The sequence below is a fragment of the Equus quagga genome, chromosome 17 (assembly GCF_021613505.1).
Source record: "Equus quagga isolate Etosha38 chromosome 17, UCLA_HA_Equagga_1.0, whole genome shotgun sequence".
NCBI classification, from domain to species: Eukaryota; Metazoa; Chordata; class Mammalia; order Perissodactyla; family Equidae; genus Equus; species Equus quagga.
In genome coordinates this window covers 8,862,923-8,885,517 of record NC_060283.1, presented here as the reverse complement: position 1 = coordinate 8,885,517, position 22,595 = coordinate 8,862,923, and the positions used below count along the sequence as shown (strand labels likewise).

General features: G+C 37.2%; 1 protein-coding gene across 3 annotated transcripts in view; it reads left to right on the top strand.

Annotated features, from left to right (window-relative positions):
• Positions 1–13,026: 13,026 nt before the first annotated feature.
• LOC124229527 (solute carrier family 22 member 9-like) overlaps positions 13,027–22,595 on the top strand; it is a 28,992-nt gene continuing 19,423 nt past the window's right edge. For all 3 annotated transcript variants that reach the window (XM_046644772.1, XM_046644770.1, XM_046644771.1), the window contains exons 1-2: positions 13,027–13,583; positions 14,267–14,370. In XM_046644772.1, coding sequence (XP_046500728.1) covers positions 13,182–13,583; positions 14,267–14,370 — 506 coding nt within the window. In that variant the 5' untranslated portion in view covers positions 13,027–13,181. The remainder of the gene's footprint in view (positions 13,584–14,266; positions 14,371–22,595) is intronic.

The following is a 22,595-nucleotide window of genomic DNA, read 5'->3' as shown; positions in this document are numbered from 1 at the left end:
TGATTGGTAATTTTATTGCTCTTCAGCAGGAACTTTGCAGTAAATATTTGAATCTATTGTGTGTTATTGAATTAGACTTTCTCTACCACATGCTAATTTTACTGAGGCTGATCTGTGGATTACCATGGTATGCTTTTATTAAAATTTTTTGAGCTCAGGGTCAAGATTGAAATTTTTCTAAATGTAGACAAAAACATCCTCTATTATCTAATATCGTATTGCTTAGGAAATTGCTTGTGCTGCAGACTTGATAATGTTTCTTAATTAATGTTTCTTAGTTCAACCTGAAATTACAAGGTGAAACATCACTCACAGGTAACTTTTATACTGTAATAAAAGTAGAGTCATCAAAATCATTTCCTGAAAGGGAATCTCTGTGGGCTGAACAGGACTCTGGAATGTAAGATGTTCCACAGGTGGTGAATTTCAAATTCAAGAATAAGAAACTCTAGTCTGCAGAATGAATTCTGAAGATTCTTTTTATCAACCTACCTTCTCCTATTATTGCCCTATGTTTTCTTTAGCATCTAGCTTTTGAATATCCTGTAGGGTCACAAATGTTATTTTCCCTTTTACTATAATTGTGTACTTATTATTCTCTTGGTCAGACATTGGCTTTTTCCCAATTCTTCCAGTACTGCTTCATTGTCTCAAGAACCTTCCTTCAAGAGCAGATAAAAGTCCATTTCTACAAGGATCGCTTCCCGACCCCGTGGAATCTCCCTAGGATTCATTAAACATTTTCTCTTTAATTATCCCATAGCACATTGTGTATCTTCCTTAGGGTTATCTTATGACATTGCAGTGTAATTATTTTTTTTATTATATCTTTTTGAGGAAGACTAGCCCTGAGCTAACATCTGCCGCCAATCCTCCTCTTTTTGCTGAGGAAGACTGGCTCTGAGCTAACATCCGTGCCCATCCTCCTCTACTTTACATGTAGGACACCTACCACAGCATGGCTTGCTAAGCAGTGCCATGTCCGCACCCGGGATTTGAACCAGTGAACCCTGGGCCACGGAAACAGAAGGTGCAAACTTAACTGCTGCACCACTGGGCTGGCCCCTGCAGTGTAATTATTTATGTAACTGTCTCTCATTAACAGCATTATGAGACCTTGAAACACTGACCTCACATTTTATTTATAATTTATAAATAAATATACAATGTATTAATATATGGAAATACAAAACATTGTTTTATTTATAGCAATAGTGGAGAAGGTTAGTCCAAAATACTATTTGAATAACACAATATATCTGGTAAAATAAACTGCTACAGAAAAATGCTACTTCTTTCTTCCTTTTTGAAATTTCTTTATTCCAAAAGTCTTAAAGTCACTGTCACTGATAGGATTTGAGTCAAAGCAGAACTTCAGTTACCAAAAGTTATTGTTTATGCACAACATTCTACTTTGCTTTAATTTAACCAAGGATATTTTTGTTTAACTTTTAATGAAAAGTGAAGAACCTAACCAAGAAAAAGCCCTGGTCTCTGCTCTTTGCTCAGGAACATCCCAAAGCAGTTTACTTTTGAGTCTCCAAACATCCCTTTTCTGAAAATAGTAGCAGATCTTTGAACAGGTGTATTTCAGGTTGTGTGCAGAACAGGTGTATTTCCACCTAACTTTCTATTGAGTTCTCAGGAGCCTCTAAGACTGCGTAGTCTTTTAAGTAGGTTTACTTGTCAGTAGCTGAAAGTCTCTTTCTCAAATAATCATATCTGTGACTTTATTGAAATTACCTAGGTGTCTAACCTCAAAAGATGGGGCATCTCATCCCACTGCCCTTCTGTATGGTGAGGCAGTGTCCACTGAGGAGAAAGTGACGTCACAATCAACAGGCACTTAGTGTGACACAGTGAGAAGAAATATTTTCTCTCTTTGAACTTATCCCTGTGGAGTCATTGTGCCTCATCTTGAGGATCACCTGTTCAGCCTCAATGGCCTTTGAGGACCTCCTGGGTCAAGGTGGAAGCGTGGGGAGATGCCAGACCCTTCAGAAAGCTTTCTTTTGTATCTGCACCCTCATAGCATACCCTCATATTCTATTGGAGAACTTCACTGCAGTCATCCCTGATCACGGCTGCTGGGTCCACATCCTTGACAATGATACTGTCTCTGTTAATGGCACTGAAATCCTCAGCCAAGACACTCTCCTGAGAATCTCCATCGCACTGGGCTCAAACATGAAGCCAGAGAATTTCAGTCACTTCATCCATTGACAGTTACTGCACCTAAAGGGGACCTTCTCTGAAACAAGTGAGCTGGACACAGACCCCTGGGTAGATGGCTGGTTTTATGACCAAAGCTCCTTGTCCTCTATCATTGTTACTGAGGTAAGAGGGCCCATATAAATCTTCTGCTTTTATGATCAAAGTGTTTAGGACTAACACAAAAACAGACTTGCTTTATACATTTAGTCCCCAGGTGGGTACTATAATCAGTCCTTTTTCATTTCTTCAGCAGATAGTAATCGGTTGTCTATATTATGACAGTCAAGAATATTGGAAGAAATGAATAAATTCTTAGAGTCATACAACCTTCCAAAACTGAATCAAGAAGAAATAGAAAATTTAGATAGGCCAATCACCAGTAAGGAGATTGAAATAGTAATTCAAAACCTCCAAAATAAAAAAAGAGTCCTGAACCAGATGTCTTCCCTGGTGAATTCACCAAACATTCAAAGAATACTTAATAGCTATCCATTTCAAACTCTTCCAAAAAAATTGAAGAGGAGGGGAAGCTTCCTAACTCATTCTACAAAGCCAAATTACTCTAATAACAAAACCAGACAAGGACAACATAAAAAAGAAAATTACAGGACAATATCACTCCTGAACATTGATAAAAATATCCTCAACAAAATACTAGCAAATCAAATAACAACAATATATGATAAAGATCATACACCAGATCAAGTGGGATTTATTCCAGGAATGTGAGGATGGTTCAACATCCACAAACCAACGTGATAGACCACATTAACAAAATGAATAAAAATCACATGATCATCTCAATGGACACAGAAAAAGCATTTGACAAGATACAATATCCATTTATGATAAAAACTGTGAATAAAATTGGCATAGAAGGAAAGTACATGAACATAATAAAGCCCATATATGACAAACCCACAGCTAATATCATTCTCAATGGAGAAAAACTGAAACCGATCCCTCTAGGAACAGGAATCAGACAAGGATGCCCACTTTCACCACTCTAATTTAACACAGTATTGGAAGTCTTAGCTGGAACAATCAGGCAAGAAAAAGAAATAAAAGAGATCCAAATTGGAATGGAAGAAGACAAACTGTCACTATTTGCAGATGACATGGTTTTACACATAGAAACCCCTTAAGAAGCCACTAAAAACCTTTTAGAAATAATAAATGAGCATGGCAAAGTTTCAGCATACAAAATAAACTTAAAAAATCAATTGTGTTTCTAATCACTAACAATGAAGTAGCAGAAAGAGAAATTAAGAATGCAATCCTATTTACAGTTGCAAAAAAAAAAAGAGAATAAAATACCTAAGAAGAAATTTAACCAGAGAGGTGGAAGATCTGTACACTGAAAACTATAAAACATTGTTGAAAGAAATTGAAGAAGACACCAAGAAGTGGAAAGATATTCCATGCACTTGGATTGGAAGAATTAATATAGTTAAAATGTCCACACTTCCTAAAGTAATCTATAGATTCAATGCAATCCCTATCAAAGTTACAACAACATTTTTCACAGAAATAGAACAAAGAATTCTAAAATTTATAATGGAACAACAAAAGTGTCCGAATAGCCAAAGGAATCTGAGAAAAAAGAACAAAGCTAGAAGCATCACACTCCCTGATTTCAAAATATACTACAAAGCTTTTGTAACCAAAACAGCATGGTACTGGTGCAAAAACAGACACACATATCAATGGAACAGAATAGAGAGCCCAGAAATAAACCCACACATCTATGGACAGCTAATTTTTGACAAGGGAGCCAAGAGCATACAATGGAGAAAGGAAAGTCTCTTCAATAAATAATGTTCTGAAAACTGGACAGCCACATGCAAAAGAATGAAAGTAGACCATTGTCTTACACCATACACAAAAATTAACTCAAAATGAATTAAAGACCTGAATGTAAGACCTGAAACCATTAAACTAGAAGAAAATATAGGCAGTACGTTCTTCAACATCAGTCTTAGCAGCCTATTTTCTTTTTTTTTTTTGTTGGTTTTTTTTTTTTTTGGAGGAAGATTAGCCCTCAGCTAACTACTGCCAGTCCTCCTCTTTTTGCTGAGGAAGCCTGGCTCTGAGCTAACATCCGTGCCCATCTTCCTCTAGTTTATACGTGGGACGCCTACCACAGCATGGCTGCCAAGCAGTGCCATGTCCGCACCCGGGATCCGAACCAGCGAACCCCGGGCCGCCGAGAAGCGGAACGTGCGAACTTAACCGCTGCGCCACCGGGCCGGCCTCTTAGCAGCCTATTTTCAAGTGCCATGTCTGACTGGGCAAGGGAAACAATAAAAAAAATGGGACTACATCAAACTAAAAAGCTTCTGCACAGCAAAGGAAACCATTAACAAAGTGAAAAGACAATGTAACAATTGGGAGAAGCTATTAACAAACCATATATCTGATAAGGGGTTAATATCCAAAATATACAAAGAACTCATATATCTCAACAACAATAAAACTAACAACCCAATTAAAAAATGGTCAAAAGATCTGAACAGACATTTCACCAAGGAAGATATGCAGATGGCCAATAGGCACATGAAAAGATGTTGAACATCATTAACTATCAGGGAGATGCAGGGGCCAGATTTTGTCCTGGTAGGACTTGGAGTTTATTCTAAGTGCATCGTAATACCATTGGAGGGTCACTTGTGTCCTGGGGTAAGAAAGACAGAAAAAAGTCCAAGCCTGAGAATGCACAGATAAGCTCAGTATGTGGATGAAATGTGTCACATTAACAAGAGTCACATAAAAGAAATTTGGTGCTGTTTAAAGGAGTGGGCTACACAGACTCAAAAGTTTTCCAACAGAAGCTAGGTGGTTATTAGTCAGAAATGCAGAGCTGTCTTCATTTCATACAGAGTTAAACTTGATACTTCTAAGGCTCCTTTAATATATTCTAAAATATCAGTTTGTTAATTCTCACAAAATAAATGTACCCATTTAAGTAGTCGGCGGTCAAAATAGAACATTGCTATCATACAAGAAACCCATCTTGTTCCTCCTTCTAATCACTTCTCCCACCAAAGATATCCAATATCATGGTTTTTAATACCATAGATTAGTTTGCTTGCTTTTGACCTTCATAAAAATTGGAACCATACAGTGTGAAATCCTGAGTCACATGATGGTTTTTCCATGCTATTGCCTGTAGCTAGTGTTTGTTCTTCTTATCACCGAATATCAATTTACATGCATCTACCACAATTTACTTTTTCATTTTACTGTTGGTAGATATTAACCTGTATGTATGCTCCAAGAAAAATTATTTATCTAGATTTCTTCATTAGATTGCTTCATTAATTAATTCATTACACATTCATTCATTCACTCATTATGATATTTGAAATAATGGTATAGAGGCCTGTGTCTGAACACTGGCAAAATGAACTCTCTGATCCAAAGACCTATACAGGTAATATTTGTGAAAAACTCAAAGGTCATAATTTTTAGTTGGACTAGGAATGTTCTGGTGACATAAAGAGTCCCCTCAGTACCATCATGGGAGACATGCTTGGGTGACAACAATGGTTGACTGCCTCCTTCAGAAGGAGTTCTGCCAGGACACAGGAATTCTCAAACTTCTCATCCCCCAAGTCACGTCATCCTAGGTTCTTAATATGATTTACTTTATATGGTTAGAAATGTTACCTATTAAAGCTATTTATCAAGGATCGGCATCCAGGTTACAGACGCAATGTTCTACCATACCATCAGTGCCACACTGCTATGCAAGCTGCAGATTTGACAACGATTACCCATTGCACATGTGTGCCTGCATTGCAGTTATGCAATGATGACCAGTCTGAAAGTGTCTTTTATCGTTTAACTTTCAGGGACTAACTTACTCAGAACCGTGCCAAGGCCAATGATACTGCTTTACAAATTTGTACTTTCAAACATGTAGGTACTTTCTGCTTCAAAATCCATTCCTATCCCTGCACTGAACTAACTCCTAGTCATAAACCTCAAATCCTGGCATCTACTCTAAAATCTCTTCCTGAAATTTCTTTGAGTCATATTTAGATGTCCTTCTCTGCCCCCCTTCATGCAACGCAAAAAGCAGATTTAACACACCAGACTATAATTTCCATTTCATGTATCAAGCACTCTTATTAGGTTGTAGCTCCCTGGAGTCAGAGTCAGAGGCCAGCACATAGCTGCAATGAACATATGGGTGCAAGTATCTTTATGCCTTTAATTTAACTACAGATATTTCTCTCTAACTTTTAATAAAAAATGAAAACCTCACCAACAAGAAGCCCTGGTGTCTGTGCTTTGTACAAGGATATAACAAAGAGCTTACTTTTGAGTCTCCAAACATCTCTTTTCTGAAAATATGAGCAGATCATTGAACAGGTTTACTTTAGGTTGTGTGGAGAATAGGTATATTTCCACCTAACGTACTATTGACTTCTCAGGAGCCACTAAGACTGAACAGTCTTTTAAACAGTTTAGTTGTTAACAGCTGAAGTCTTTTTGCCAAATAACTAGTTGTTAGGTGGGATGCTGCTCAGTTCATGAATCACTTAGTAAAGTCCATTGTATCCTCAAATATACTCATTTAAATCTTGTTTTTTAATAGATTTGGTGACCGTGGCAGGAATGAAGTGAACTTCTGGATGACGTTTGAGGACAAGAAACACAGGCATGATGACCCGTGAACCCCATTTTGAGTTCACTGTTTTTCTCACCATTTCTGAAGGCCACTGGTCAGTTCCTCTCAGTCTGAGCTCCTCTTTATTTTTACATTCAAACTCACAGACTAATTGACTTTGCTTTACAGGGCAGGTGACTTGTAGCTGGTGGATGATTCTGCCTGGAGCCCACTGAGCCAGTAGAGAATTCTTCCAGGAGTCAATTGAGCTGGCAGAGGATTCTGCTCAGAGCCAATTGAACTGGCACAGAGCTCCACCAAGAGCCAAACTCCTACTCTTTCACATCACAATTCTTTGGTTGGATAATCCCAGTTCTTAGCTATGTCCCTGGGTTCCACATTGGGAACTGCTAAAAGTTTAGTCCTCAATTCCCCATTTGTTTGGATTCAGCCCCCAGATTCCATGCTGGCAATTGTTGGTGGCAGCTGTAGTTTTACATTTTGTTTGGAACCAGTCTGGAGTCTCCATTCTTTGGGGTTTGCTGGTTCATCCTTTTTCTCGGTTCAATGTTCCATGGAAATTGGTGGTGGTTACCACTCAAGCTGAATTGGGTCTGATTTAAGAGCCACACTGGGACTGAGATCAGACTGGGTACATTTTAAGCTGGAATGAGCCCAGTGAGAGGCCTCATGTGAATATTATATAAGAGCCAATTTGTATTGGGGATCTCTGAAGAAAAGCTGCAAAATTGGCGTGCGTGGGTTGAACATGTAAAGCACTTGCCACTTCCCAACCCTACAGCAAGTCTCTCTTAGGTATTAGTTTGGCTCAGAGGAACCCAAAGGACTTAGCTAAAAGAAATTGGATCCTCAAGTTTCAAAGAAATGAGTGTACCACCTTCTTGCACAACTCTTTATACCTTACAACGGTGGTCTCATGGGTTGTAGATATCTGTAAAAATTATCTAGAGAAAAACTTACCTAGAAGTATAATGGTCACTCTGGGAAACATTCCAATTAGATAAAATCAATGCAAAATCTTAGAAAAGACCTCAAGGTTCGGCATTTAAACATTCACTGCAAAAGAGTAATAAAAAATTAAAGAGGTAAGAGGTACCTAAAACAGAAGACTATAAGACTGATGTAACACTGATTTAACGCCTACTGCCTCCTCTATCTGGTTCTATTTAAGTACTTATTCTAGTAATCTTCTGGGTGAATTTTTTTTTCCACTCTGAAAAGACTACATGACCATAAACAAAAGCTGCCCATGTTGATGGCCTTTCAGATACCCCAATATCTACCTTTGAAAATGGACCCTCATATGGGCTCCTATAAATGTTGACAGGACTCTGAGAGATTTCCTGGTAAACTGCTTTGTTATTCCCTTAAACACCCAAGGGGAAACTAAAAGTACAATTAATGAAGTTACCCAATACTGCTAGATATATTTACTGTTTGTTCTGGCTGAAACCTGACAAGATATTTATAAGGATTTAATAACTTTATGATCAGAAATTTGGCCAAATTGAAAACTTATATTTAGAGCCTGATAGGAATTTTTCTGTCGCTCTCCTCCTCTAAGTTACAATGAAACTATAACCCAGAGGGAAAGAAACATCCCAGCAGCAAGGGGGTGGGTGTGCCAGTCCTTCTTTCAATCCCGAAACTTTCCCTATTCATGTCAAAATAATTGTACATATTGAGATGTTAGAAGCAGAATTGTCCTGCAAATGTGCCTCAAAATCCCCACCTTGAAAAAACTTGAATACTTTTTTTGTACCTTTGTGATGTAGATTTTCTAAAAAAAAAAAGGAGAGAGAAAGTATCTGGAAATGGGCTAACGAGAAATCTTACAAATCTTCTCCACAAATATTAGTAACTATAAGTTCTCTGTGTGTGTCTAGGTATCTCTCTGTACATCTCTATATATGGATTGTAGATGTGCGGCAATTTCTATCTCCTGGTAGTATTGTTAGTTTGTAAAGGAGCTCTATCTAATTGCAAAACTTTGACAAACTTCCCAAAATCAAATTCTCAAAAGGAAGCCTTTTTGATAAACTGGAATTTTTCCAGAGAATCTCTGAAACATTTCAAAAGGTTTGTTAAACTAGTCAGGCTTATTTTTTCTGTTAAATTACATAGGAAACATTGTCAAATAAGAAGTAATATTGTGCCTTCTTTATGTTGCATTTGCATAGGTCTATTTAGTGTCCGAGAAATTGTGTGAAATACCTGGAAATCTGATATGTCCTACCATAATGTTATCACTTGTAATTCTAGCCATTATCTTAAATTTTGTATAACATCTTCTGGGACCTCAATCAAAAACAGGCAACAAGTAAATGATCTTCTTAGTGCTATTCTCTTACCTTCTGAAATTGCTATCATCAAAATTAAGGCCCACACTAAAGGAGTGAACCTGAGTATCAGGAAAACGCCCTAGCTAACTTTCAGACAAAGGCAGCAGCAACAGAATCTGTAAAGAGAGTGGCACATGTGGAGGAAGTCCATTCTGCTTCTGCAAAAAATGACCCCTCATTGCGTCTTTTGCCATCCTGATGTCCTTGTCACATGGCAACAGTTTGCTCCTGAATCAGAGAAATTAAGATGGGTAAACAATGGTGGTAAATTAAACAAACAGTCAGGATTAAAGGAAACTCAAGATGGCCTCTTGGTTCTTCCCAGCTCTCTGGCAAACCCCATTTTTTTGTTTTTACGTTCCTTTACCCACTATACTGCATTTAAGAAAAATTATTTTTGTCCCCAGAGGCTTCAGACCTCCTCTGTCCAGTCCCTTTGAACACATGCAGCTGGACTTCCTTCAAGTGCCACTTAGTATGGGTTATCAATATGTTCTTGTTAACATATGTATGTTTTCTGGATGGGTTGAAGTCTCCCATAAAACAAGGCTGATAACTTCACAGTGGCAAAGAAACTGTCAGAAAGTGTCTTTTCCACTTGGGGTATACCTTCCACAATCTCCAGTGATCAAGGCACCCAATTCACTGGGCAAAACATACAAGTCTCAATTATAACCTTGCAAACTTTTTGGATTTATCACTGTCCTGTAACCCTTAATTATCAGGCAAGGTCAAGAGAACTAATGGTTTAAGGTTTTTCCAGGTTTAAAGAAATCTTTTCATTTAAGCTATCAATAGTTTGGTAAGATGTGCCTTTGCGAAAAGAGATAAAGCATTACTTCTTTCTGCTACTTGATCCGTCAGAATTCAGAAAGGGTATTCTTATTTCACTTATATAAATAATAAGGCCAAGTTTTATTATGAAAAATTAGTTTTACTGTGACTATCTTTAGTAAAAGATAGAGGTAATTGTGGAGAGAAAAATTATGTTTGCACTTCTGTAGATATTAAAATCTAGTCCTGTTAATTGTCTTTGAGGTTTTGTTATATACCTGTAGCCTGGACTCCTCCAGCCTAAGGTATTTCTTTTGGTCATGCTGACTGTTTGCAGGACTCTCTTTGGAAAACATAAACTCACTCTAGATAGTCACTGACAAACCAATGTCTATTGGTATAGAACTTTCTGCTGATCCCTTGTTGTCTTATGCTACTATGACCAGCTACTGTAAGTCTCTAACATCTTATGCTCAAGCCTTTCATCAACAAGGTTAAAGGAGCTTTCCCAGATCCCCATTTAAATGATTCCATTAGTCACACTCTACAGCCTAGTGACTGATATTCTGGAAGCTTCATCAGAGGAAGACAGCCCTCATGCCCCATTGGAAGGGACCTTACCAAGTGCTCCTGACCACTGACAATGCCGCAAAACTAGAAGGCATTCTGTAGGTCTGACATTCAATCCTGTACAAATACTGAAGCCTCTAAATCAAATTGACTATGAAGAGAAGTAGCTGACACTGATGCAGACTGCTGCTACCCAAGACACCAGTGAAAACTTCCTACTTTAGCTAAACATGAAACCCTTTTCTATTTTCTTTCTTTCCTTTACTCTGGTATTGACCTGAAAAGATAATGCCTTCAGCTGTAGTGTCCAGGCCACTGCTAAGGGGAGTAACCTCTGGAGTTTAGAAGAACTTTTTATTTCAGGCTAGGAGAAAATTCTAACTGACCCCCAGCTTGATCAGACAAATGCAACAGTTCTTGTGAATGAATCCATTAACAGTGTTTACTATTCTCCTTGAATTTATGAATGCCTAGATGGCTGGTACACAGCTGGGCAAAGCCTCTTAAGTTATCTAACTGTACCCATAACTATTCTAGATAGGACCTACCAGGAGGCATTCATTAATTCAAAATTAGCTCCCTTTCCCAGATCCCTAGTTCCCTGGTTAGGAGTAAACATAAATGAGGCTGTGATCAGAAACCTCTCCTGAGCTCTTGAAAATATTACAGAATCCACTGTTAAAGCAATAACTGCTCAACAAAAATCCTTAGCTTCTCTGGTTGTTCTTGGTAATAGATTAGCCCTCAATTCTCTTTTATCTGAGCAAGGTGTCTTTGCTGTGGCTGACACCCCCTGCTGGACCTGGATCAACACTCCTGGGGAAGTTGAAACTCAGTTACATGAGATCACTGAAGAAGTCACTTGCCTTTAGCTGGTGACTCCTTCAATGAGGTCTTTCTTAGATGGGTTTGGATCTTAGGGACCATGGCTCCAAACTGTACTCTAAACATTGTGAATTATTCTGTCTTTTGTAATTATAATAATCTCTCTGGCATGTAATGTTCTCTTGAAGGTTTTAAGTGCATATTTCCAGCTGCTGAGCAACAAGCAAATGATCTCCCTAGGACTGGAATGTCAGAGACAGAACAAAGAATAACCAACTTAAAGACTCTAAACCTGAAGATGCGACCTATAGGTATCACAGGGATCAAGCAAAAACATCATGACTTGTGAATATCATACAGAAGATGAGAAAAAATTAATGGGAATTATGGAGCGGTGGCTGAGAGTGGCAATAGTGCCTTAATTTTTTATCACATCTCTGAGGCCGAGAGTTTAATCAAATGGGGGATAATTGATAAAACAAAAAATATCAAACGCAAAATGGCACACCTAACATCAAGACTTAATTACAGTTTCAGACCTCCAAGGAATGTGACCTTCAGGCAGTCAATCTGAAATTTCTGGGGGTGCACAAACAAGGTAATCTGTGTGATAAAACCCGTAACAGTTCTGTTCCCCAAATAAAGAAGTTCTAGCCCAAAATAACCCTTTCATTTGCTAGCGATTTCCTTATCCTATAAAAACCTTCCATTTTGTATAACTCCTCATAGTGCCCTTCTAGTAGCTGGATGGGATCCTGCTTGATTTGTGACTTGCTTAAGAAAGCCAATAAACATCTTCATGTTTATTCAGTTGAATTTTGCTTTTTAACAGATGGCATATGAATTATATCTCAATAAAGCTGTAAAAAAAGAAATTTTTAATAGATGATTTAGGGCTAATCTACAGTGCTATGACATTTTATCCTATATTTTATCTTCAATTCTTCTGTAGCATACTGTGCATGTACCAGATAGGTATTTTATGACATCACAGTGTAATTATTTATTTGCTTTTTCTCTTACTCGCTGGACTTTGAGTCATGAAGACCTTGTCTGAAACATTGCTTTATTCCTCAAACTAGCACAGAAAAGGTCCTCACATGTGTTATCTGGATGAATCAACAAACCAATACAAATAAGCCTCAGTATGCTCTTACCACTAGTTTACCCTTCTGGTCTCCATCGTTGCCCACTCTGCCCCTATTTCTAGTAAATTACTGTCAGTGTGAATTTCTATATGATTTTAACTGAAGCAGAATGTTGGTTATGAAAAGGAAAGGATTGCACCATGTTTCACTTGCCTTAACTTAACTCAGGACTATTTTCATTAACACCTTTTATCAAAATCCAGCATTAAACAAGCAAAATGCTTCCTCTTCTTTTCAAAGGAAAATTAAAAAGCATTTCACTTTTGAGTCTTACCGGTTAGATTTTCTGGCAAGAAGTGCATACTATGTAACAGGTTTATTTTAGATTGTTTACTAAGATTCTGTAGGTCAAAGTCCAGTGCTGACTTCGAAGCATTGCTGAAGACAAGAAATTTTGCAAAGTACTCCTTTAACAGATTTAATTGTCAACTACTGGAAGTACATTAGCAAAATATTTCTCGCTGTAACTAAGGAAAACGGCTACCTACCCGACCCTAACACAATTTTGAGAAACAGCTTCCATGGCCCTGCTTTGGAAGAGAGACAGGATCAATTGAGTAGAAAGTGTGGTCATCACACATTTAGTGTGACGTGTGGAAGGAAATATTTTCTCTCTAACTTTTCTAGATACAGTCATTTTGTCTCATCTTGGGGATCACTTCTTGAGCCTTCATGGCCTTTCAGGACCTCCTGGATCAAGTTGGAGGCCTGGGGAGGTTCCAGATCCTTCAGATTGTTTGCCTTTGTATTTCCAGCATTATAGTGTTCCCTCATGTGCTATTGGAGAACTTCACTGCAGCCATCCCTGGTCACCGCTGTTGGGTCCACATCCTCGACAATGACACTGTCTCTGCTAATGGCACTGGGCTCCTCAGTCAAGACACCCTCCTGAGAATCTCCATCCCACTGGATTCAAACCTGAGGCCAGAAAATTGTCGTCGCTTCCTTCATCCCCAGTGGCAGCTCCTTCACCTGAATGGGACCTTCCCTAATGTGAGTGAGCTGGACACGGAGCCATGTGTGAATGGCTGGGTGTATGACCAAAGCTCCTTCTCCTCCACCATCGTGACTGAGGTAAGAAGCCCTGTAGATGTGCTCTGAGTTCATACTGTGGGTGTTTAGAGGTAGAAAAAATAATAAAGATGCTTCAAGCCTTCAGTCACTACATAGGTACTCATTCTTAAATCTTTCAGCAAATATTAATTGCTTCTTTATTAAATGCTTTACATTTAAATAAATAATAATACTAATGAATTAAAAAATAGACTACTATTGTAGTGATTTTATTCTTGAAAAGACCAAAATGTAAGCAAGTAATTTATGTAATATGTTAAAAATGTTATTCTAGGTCAGTAATGCTTACCATTTGGTTGAAAATTAGAAATATTTGGGAGGTTAATGAAAACATCCATGCTCAAACTGTACCCCAGAGCAGTCGTATAAGTGGTCTGTGATGAAATTCAGGCATGAAAAAAATTTGAAAACTCAAATAATTGCACTCTATGCCAGGTTTAAGAACGAGTTAGCATAGAGTAAAACAGAGCATTAATAAACCCCACAATTTTACAGCAGCCTTCCAGAAAAAAGCTATGTTTAACCTGAGGTCTTAATTAGAATGTCAGGTAACGTAGAAAGGGAAGCTTGAAAAGAAGATAGGGGTCTGATATACTAAAATTTGCAAGTAATCTGAAGGTGTTTCCATGGAGGGGTTATAGGCTGCTGTGGAGCTCTCCTTTGCAAGTTTCCTTCTCTTACAGTGGGACCTGGTATGTGAATTTCAGTCACTGATCTCAGTGTCTAAATTCTTAGTCATGGCTGGAATGCTGGTGGGAGGCATCATATATGGCCATTTATCAGACAGGTGAGTGTCTCTGGATCAAAGCTGCCTTTACCCCTGGGTATTTTCATCATTTCATGAATCATTCTTTCCTCCAGAAATACATATTGCAAATTACACTGTCCTAGAGCTGCATTTGCCTCCAGTGTTCTAGAATTTCAAGTGGAGAATTAATCAGTATGGTCAGTGCTACGTTTTCAACATTGAGCTTGGTGTACAGGACACAGTAATGACACTTCCATCAAATTTGGAAGCACGTCATAAGAGCAGGTACAGAGGAGGTGTTATAACATCTGGTTTGGAAACATGAGAAAGTGTTAGCTATGGCAATGAAGAGGAAAATGTTTCATTGCATGAGATTCAGCCCGATTGAAGACACAGATATGGAAAACTGTGTGTTGCCCTTGGCCAGGGGTGCCACTTTCCTGGACCCTGTGAGCTGAATGCCTGTGGCTTCTGAGGGAGTGGTCATTATGGCTTGGTTGCCCTTGCATAATGAGTAGATTTTTCTATAAAACCTGTGGGGTATAGAGCAATGTGTCTTTGGTGGTGTGTTGAAAAATTATGCCAGGCATCTTAATTCTTGCATTTGCAAAAACAGGTTTTTAAAGGTAAGTTTTGCAATCATGTAAAGTAATTAATCTAATAATAACTGCTGTCACAGTCTGTCATGCAAGAAGTTTGGGGTATGCTATGGCTGATAGTACCTCTTCTGAAACAGATCTCTTCTCAAATCATTGCCAACAGCCAACCATGTCTCTCCTGAGGGAGGTTCCCCTTATCATTCACCAGCATAATATTTACAGTTGTCTCAACAGAGAAATGTGAACACCAAATATATCATGGAAGTGTAACATAGAAATGAGTTTAGAGTCAGAGTGTTCATTTTCAGCAGTCCAGTAACATGGCTTTCTGTGATGGTATCATGAGAAATTATAGATAAATCAATTTTTATGTGTCATAAGGTAGTTCAATCAGGGGATGGAAAGGGTCTAGTCACAGATTACAGTGAAGAACTAGCTGAAATTGGGGGAAAGATAATCCAAGGATTTTGAATTTCATCAGAAAGCTGAGAGGAAGAACTAAAGGATTATGTGTAGGAGAGAGGCATGAACAAACTGATACTTTTAAAATAACACTGCCAGCTATTCATAATATCCAAATGCTGGAAGCAATCTAGAGTCTATCAATAATAGAATAAGATGCAGGAAATTCACATAATTAATTCATATACAGTAAAGGGAATGAACAAGCTACTCTGTGCAGTAAGATAAATGAATATCAAAACCATATAGTTGAGCAGAAGAAGCAAAATATAAGTGGTTAACAGACTAGATAATTACACTTAGGCAAAGTTCAAAAGAGGCACGCTATACTATGTTGTTGGAAGTCAGAAAATTGGTTCTTTTTAGAATTGTATTGAGTTTGTCTTGAACCTACAGAATAGTTTGGGTTAGATTATCATTTTTAACATATTGAATTTTCTGATCGGTGAACATTATGGAGCTCTCTATTACTTTAGATTTTCTTTAATTTCCTTTTTCAACATTTATAGTTTGTGGAAAGCATGTCATTTTTCCATTAAATCTATTTCTAATTAACTTAGTTTTTGAGGCTATGAAGTTGTTTTTGTAACTTTAATTTCTAATTATTCATTGCTGTTATTTAAAAATGAAATTGACTTTTATATACTGATCTTACCAACTGCCATCTTGATAAATTTATTTTTTAGTTCTTGTAGCTTTATTGTGAATTCTTTAAAGTTTTCTACAGCATTATGTTTTCATCTGCCAGTAAGGATAGTTTTACTTATTATTTTCCTATCTTTTTCCTTTTACTCTTTTTCTGTTAATAGCTAGAACATTCAGTATCATGCTAACGAAAGTGGTGAGAGATGATAAAACCTTACCTTATTCTGACTTTAGGTAGAACACGTCGTACTTTTCCAACTTGATTATAATGTGAGCTATAGGATTATAGTAGATACCCTTGAAGTTGTTTAAGGAATTTTCTTCTATTTCTGGCTTTCTGAGAGTTTTATTTGAAAAGATTTTGACATACAACAAACACTGCTGAACACATATTATAGATCATCTAAGACCTGAAAGAGAGGCTTGGCTGAAACCCTTTTGGAAATTAAGACTTTCAAAAACAGCCATATATAAGGGGGAATTTAGAAAGTCATGTGTAAGGCCAGGCAAAACACATGCTCAGGAGAGACAGAAGAACATCTAAAGCTTTTACCTTATGTTGATACCTACCGACAGTGCAAGCCTAGATAAGTCTTTAAGGATTGCCCACAAAAAGATCAAATCTACAAACAGTGGGAGACCCTTGGGCAATCAAGGAAATTTCAGTCAAAACTTAGCTGAACATGAGCTAATAGTTTTGCAAAGCAGTTTGGAAAGGATGAAAAACAATAGACTACTAAGCCCTTCAACAATTAATAAAAGAATGAGCAAACCCTGAGGAAGACAGGATATCTGATTTCCAGAGTTAGGTCATTATGATAGTCAAATGCTCAATTTTCAATAACAACAAAAGAACCAGAAGTCATGTAAAGAAATGGAAACATGGCCCTTAAAAAGGAAAAAAAAACAAAACAAAAACCTGACAGAGACTGTTTATTAGTAATCCCAGAATTCAGACTTTCAGACAATGGCTTTAAAACAACTGTCCTAAATATGTCCATAAAGCTGAAATTGAACATGGAAAAAGAACTAAAACAACTCAAGAAAATACTGCATGAACAAAAAGAGAATATCAACAAAGTGATAGAAATTACAAAAATGGAACCAAATAGAATTTTTGGAGGTGAAAAGTATAACAAATTGACATTTTTCTCTAGAGGGATTCTTCAGCAGTTTTGAGCAGGTAGAAGAAACAGTGAACATGAAGATAGTGCAGTTGAAATTATTGAGTCTGATGAACAGACAGAAAAAAGAATGAGGGAAAGTGAACAGAGCCTAAGGGAGTCAGGGAACATCAGCAAGCAACCAACATACTAATTATGAGAGTCTCAGAAAAAGAAGAGATGAAAAAAGGGGCAGAGACATTATGTGAGAAATGATGCAGGAGACTGCCTAAATTTGATGAAAGCTATCAATCTGCAAATCCAAGAGCCTCAAGGAAATCCAAGTAGGAATAACTCAAAGAGACCCACACTGAGACTTATTATAATAAAAATGTCAAAAACCAAAATCTTTTTTTAGTTTTTGTGCTGAGGAACAATCTTCCTCTATTTTGTATGTGGGCTGCCAGCACAGCATGGACACTGATGAGTAGTGTAGGTACATGCCTGGGACCCAAACCAAGGTCACCAAAGCACAGTGCTCCAAACTTAACCACTAAGCCAACAGGGCTGGCTCAAAGAGAGAAGGTTGAAAGCAGCAAGAGAGAAGAAACTCATCACATACAAGTCATCCTCATTGAGATCATTTCTAAATTTCTCATTAGAAACTTTGGAGGCCATACGGCAGTGGGATGATATATTGAAATTGCTGAAAGAAAAAAAACCATCAAACAAGAGTTAGTTCTATTTCTGGCAAAAGATCATTTAAAAATGAGTTACAAATTAAGATACTTACAGACAAACAAAAGCTGATGGAGTTCAACATCACTAGACTTACCCTACAAGAAATGCTCAAAGGAGAAATTCAGTTTGCAATTAAAGGGATTTAGACAGTAACTCAAAGAAGAAATAGATATGAGGAAAAAAATTTTCTGATAAAGATAAATATATAGGCAAATATGAAAACAAGTATTATTGCAATTTTGGTGTGTAAGTTTACTTTTTATTTTCCAAAGGATTTAAAACACAAATGCATTAAAATAATTTTAAATCTATGTTTATGTATAAAGATGTAATTTCTGATATCAATATTATAAACAGGGAGAGCATATAGTTGTATAGATGTAGAGACGTTTATGCAATTGAAGTTATCAATTCAAACTAGATTGCCATAACTTTAAGATGCTATATGGTAACCACAGAGGAAATATGTATAGAATATACACAAAAGGAAAAACAAAGCATGTCACTACAAAAAAAGCAACTAAGCAAATAAGAAGTCAGCAATATAGGGAATGAAAAACAAAAATGCTATAAGACACACTGAAGATAAATAGCAAAATGGCAGAGGTAAGTTTATTTTTATCATTAATTACCTTATATGTAAATAGAAAGCACTCTCCTGTCAAAAGGCAAAGATTGGCAGAGTGGGTTAAAAAAATAGGATCCAACTATATGCAGTCTATGACAGATTCATTTTGGATCTAAAGACACAAATAAGTTGAAAAAAAAAGGATGGAAAAAGATATTTTATGTAAACAGTCACCAAAAGAACACTTGGTTGACTATTCCTAATATCAGATAAGATAGATTTTAACTCAAAAACTGTTATAAGGGACAAAGAAGGAATTCATATTTTAAGAAACTCAATTCAACAAGAATATATAACAATGATAAACATAGGTGCACAAAACAACAGAGCCCAAAACTTACGAGGTAAGCACTGACAGAGCTGATGAGTAAAATTGCCAGTTCCGTAATAACAGTCACCTGATTCAATAAACCTCTTTCAGTAATGCACAGAACCACTAGACCAAAGAACAATGAGAAACAGAAAACTTTAACACTATTAAAACAACGAGAACTTACAAACGTATGTGGAACCCAACAATAGCAGAATACACAAAATTCTGATGTGCACGTGGAATACTCTCTGGGGTAAACCACGTTTAGGACACAAACAAGTCTCAAGTAAAGTAAGACAGACACAAAAGGACAAATATTGTATGATTCCACTCACATGATTTCACAAATTCACAGAGGAGAAAAGTAGAGCAGAGGCGACTGGAGATGAGGGGGAAGGGAGGAAAGGGAGTTACTGCTTTATTGAACACAGAATTTCTGTTGGGAATGATGAAAAAGTTTTGGCAATAGATAGTAATGATGTTTGCTGTACAATGTTGCTAGTAATGATGTTTGTGAATCTAATTAATGTCACGGGTGTATACACTTAGACATGATAAAAATGGCAAATTTTCTTTTATATATATTAAATTGCAATAAAGAACCACAAATATTAATATCAAAGGAAAAACAAATATGAACATTGATAAACACTGTATGTGGCTCAGAAAGCATAAAACAATAATTATCTGTCTTTACTGTAAATCTTTGCTTACTCTGGTTTAACAGCACTCTGAGGCTCTGCGTTGATTTATTTAAAGCATTGTTTCTCTCTGTTCTTCACCTTCTATAACTTCTGTTGCTCTATCTTCAAGTTCACATAGTCTTTTTCTTGTGTCCACATGGCTACTAAATCTATACAGTGAACATTTATATCAGAAACCATACTTTCTGAGTTCTAGAATTTCTATTATTATGGTTTGTTTTGTCAATTTCTCTGCTGGGATTTCCTACTTCTCAGCTGTGATTTTCATACATTATTAAATCATATTTTATTTACATCTTTGAGGATACTTATACTACTTCCTTAAAATACTTATTAGTTAATTCAAAATTTGTCTCACTCAGGAGAAGATTTGAATTATTTCCATTCTCTTGAGAATGGATTTCATTTCTTTGGTTCTTCACAGATCAGAAAATATTGAATTATATCTTTAGTATTATAAATATTAAGTTGTGGAGACTCTGGATTCCAGTATTATTCATCAGTAATACCAATTCTTTCATTTTAGTGAGTAATACTCATGCCTGGGGTTGAACTAAAAACTTGTTTCTTATGCAACTGCCCTCAGTTCAGATCTTTGTCTTTAGCTGACCAGCTTTGAGCTTATCCTGCAAGTGTATGTTTCAGGGGCCAGTCAGGGATGTGTAGCACACACAAAGATCCTCCCTTTGCCACTTTCCATGGCTGGAAACCTCACTCTCTTCAGTGTACCCAGTCTCCCACAGTCTATCATCTGGTTCTCCAGGCTACAAGAGCGCAGGTTTTGCACATGCACTGCAATCTGTACTTACTATGTGGAATGTACCCTACTCCCGGGTATAGCCATGGAAACAGGATCTTCCTTATATTGTTCCCTATCTGCTCTCCTCTGAGGGCCCATACGCTCTCCACCACAGAGTACTTGCTTCTCTTCATTCTCCAATACACTTTCTTTGAGTAGTTGCTTTTTTGTGTTATGCACGGTTTTATACTTTTTTCTGAGGGAGTGGAGGGAAGGTTATAGAGTTAAATTCCTTTATTTCTGGAACCTGAAATGCACCCACCAAAGGATTTCAGGAGAAGTATTATGATGGAATTTTAATCTACATTATTAGTATTTCGTTGATAACTAACTGAGGGAGCAAAACTGGTGTGGGGATATCATTTAAGAGACTATCAAATATCTCTAAGGAAAAATGGTGGGAATTTTAATTAGGAAGTGGACCATGGAAATGGTAACAAGGAGTTGCATTAGGAAGCTATCTGTAGAATGCAATAAATTTTCCTAAACGTTTCAAATTTTTCAGAAGAAGCCTTTGATACAGCAAATAAAAGATCAAGGATCTTATCTATATCTTCAGCCCAAGAAAATGGATGAATGTTGATACCATTAAATAAGATGAGGGAAGACAGGAAAAGGAAACTACCTGGAGGAGAAAGTCCAGACTTCAGTTTTGGACATAATAAATTGGAAGTGCCTATTGGTCATGCAGCAGGAGATGTCAAGTTGGGGAAAGCAGTACTAAGAATATTTACCTGCTTGAAAACAACTTACCCCAAATATAACGTCTACCAGGCTGATATTCAGCTCATAAATACCAAGCATCCTAAATATTCACCATCTCCCCATGACCCATCCACTAAAGGGGAGCTATGTGGCCCAGCAGGCAACTTTATGTGAACACTTCAAGTGTTAAGGCCAATGTCCATTATTAATGATAAATGACCCTCATATATTGATTATTAAAAATTTGGAATATCCCTTCTTCCCATTAGAACGTCCTTCTCCGCCAAAATTAAAAGATTTGCAGTCTCATACTTTTCTCAGGAGGACTCCTTCCTTAAAAAAGTTGAATATCTTAATTTCCAGTTGTAAATAAAACAACTAAAATCTTCATGGTTTGAATTTCTCAAACAAACCAGACCTCACCTTTGCTCCATTTGAGGGGCAAGAGTCATGCTGGTGCCTTTGTAGAAACAAGTTATAAAAACTCTTGGTGAGGGTGACACAGGGTACAGGCATGGACTTCTGGTACTCAGACAGCTACTTTAGTAATCACAGTCTTGTGCCAATTGAACACGAATCTGAGCTTAGACAAAGCTGCTCAGCATCAGTTCCTAGAATCCCTTCCCTTTGCACACCCAATGCTATAGCCCAACTTTCCTTAAGTCTTGAGTGACCAGTCATCTCATGTGCCTGGGCACGCTACACTTAATTGTGAATAACTTCCCTTTTTGGTCTCAAAGTACCCCATTGAGGATGAAAATTCTATGGTAACTCTACTTATTCATGATGGAAAGAAAAGAGGACTCCTATATTTCAGAAGTTGGAGAAAGGCAATCATTGCTACAGCACTCAAGCCTTTTGATAATGAAGTTATTATGAACCCTTATCTAGGCCACTGACTTTGAGAATATATAGAATTTCATCACATTCTTTTCTGCTTAGCCTCTTTCAGGATCATAGAAGTATTAAATAATTGGGGTAAAGAGGAGGAAGTGATAAGTCATACTCACTGTCTTAGAGTAGAAACTGTTTATTGGTGGCTCTTTGCGTAATGTCAGTAACAAAAAGCCTTCCCTATTCCTACTACATATTAAGAGGACTCTCGAGATGTTACTTCTTCCCAGCTTGATCTATAGATTCAATGCAATCAAAACCAAAATCCCAGAAAATTATTATGTGGATATCAACGACTAATTCTAAAGTTAATATGGAGACGCAGAAGACCCAGAATTGCCAACAGAATATTGAAGATGAAGAACAAAGTTGGAGGACTGACATTACCTGACTTCAAGACTTACTATAAAGCTACAGTGATCAAGACAGTGTGGTATTGGTGAAAGAAGGGAAGAGTATAGAGTGCTCTGAAATAGACCCACATAAATAGAATCAATTGATGTTTGACAAAGGAGCAGAGGAATACAATGGAGCAAAGATAGTCTTATTGACAAATGGTAGTATAACAATTAGACATAAATGTGCAAAAAAGTGCATTTAGACAGAGACCTTACACCCTACACCAAATGAATTCAAAATGGATCACAAAACTAAATGTAAAACATAACACT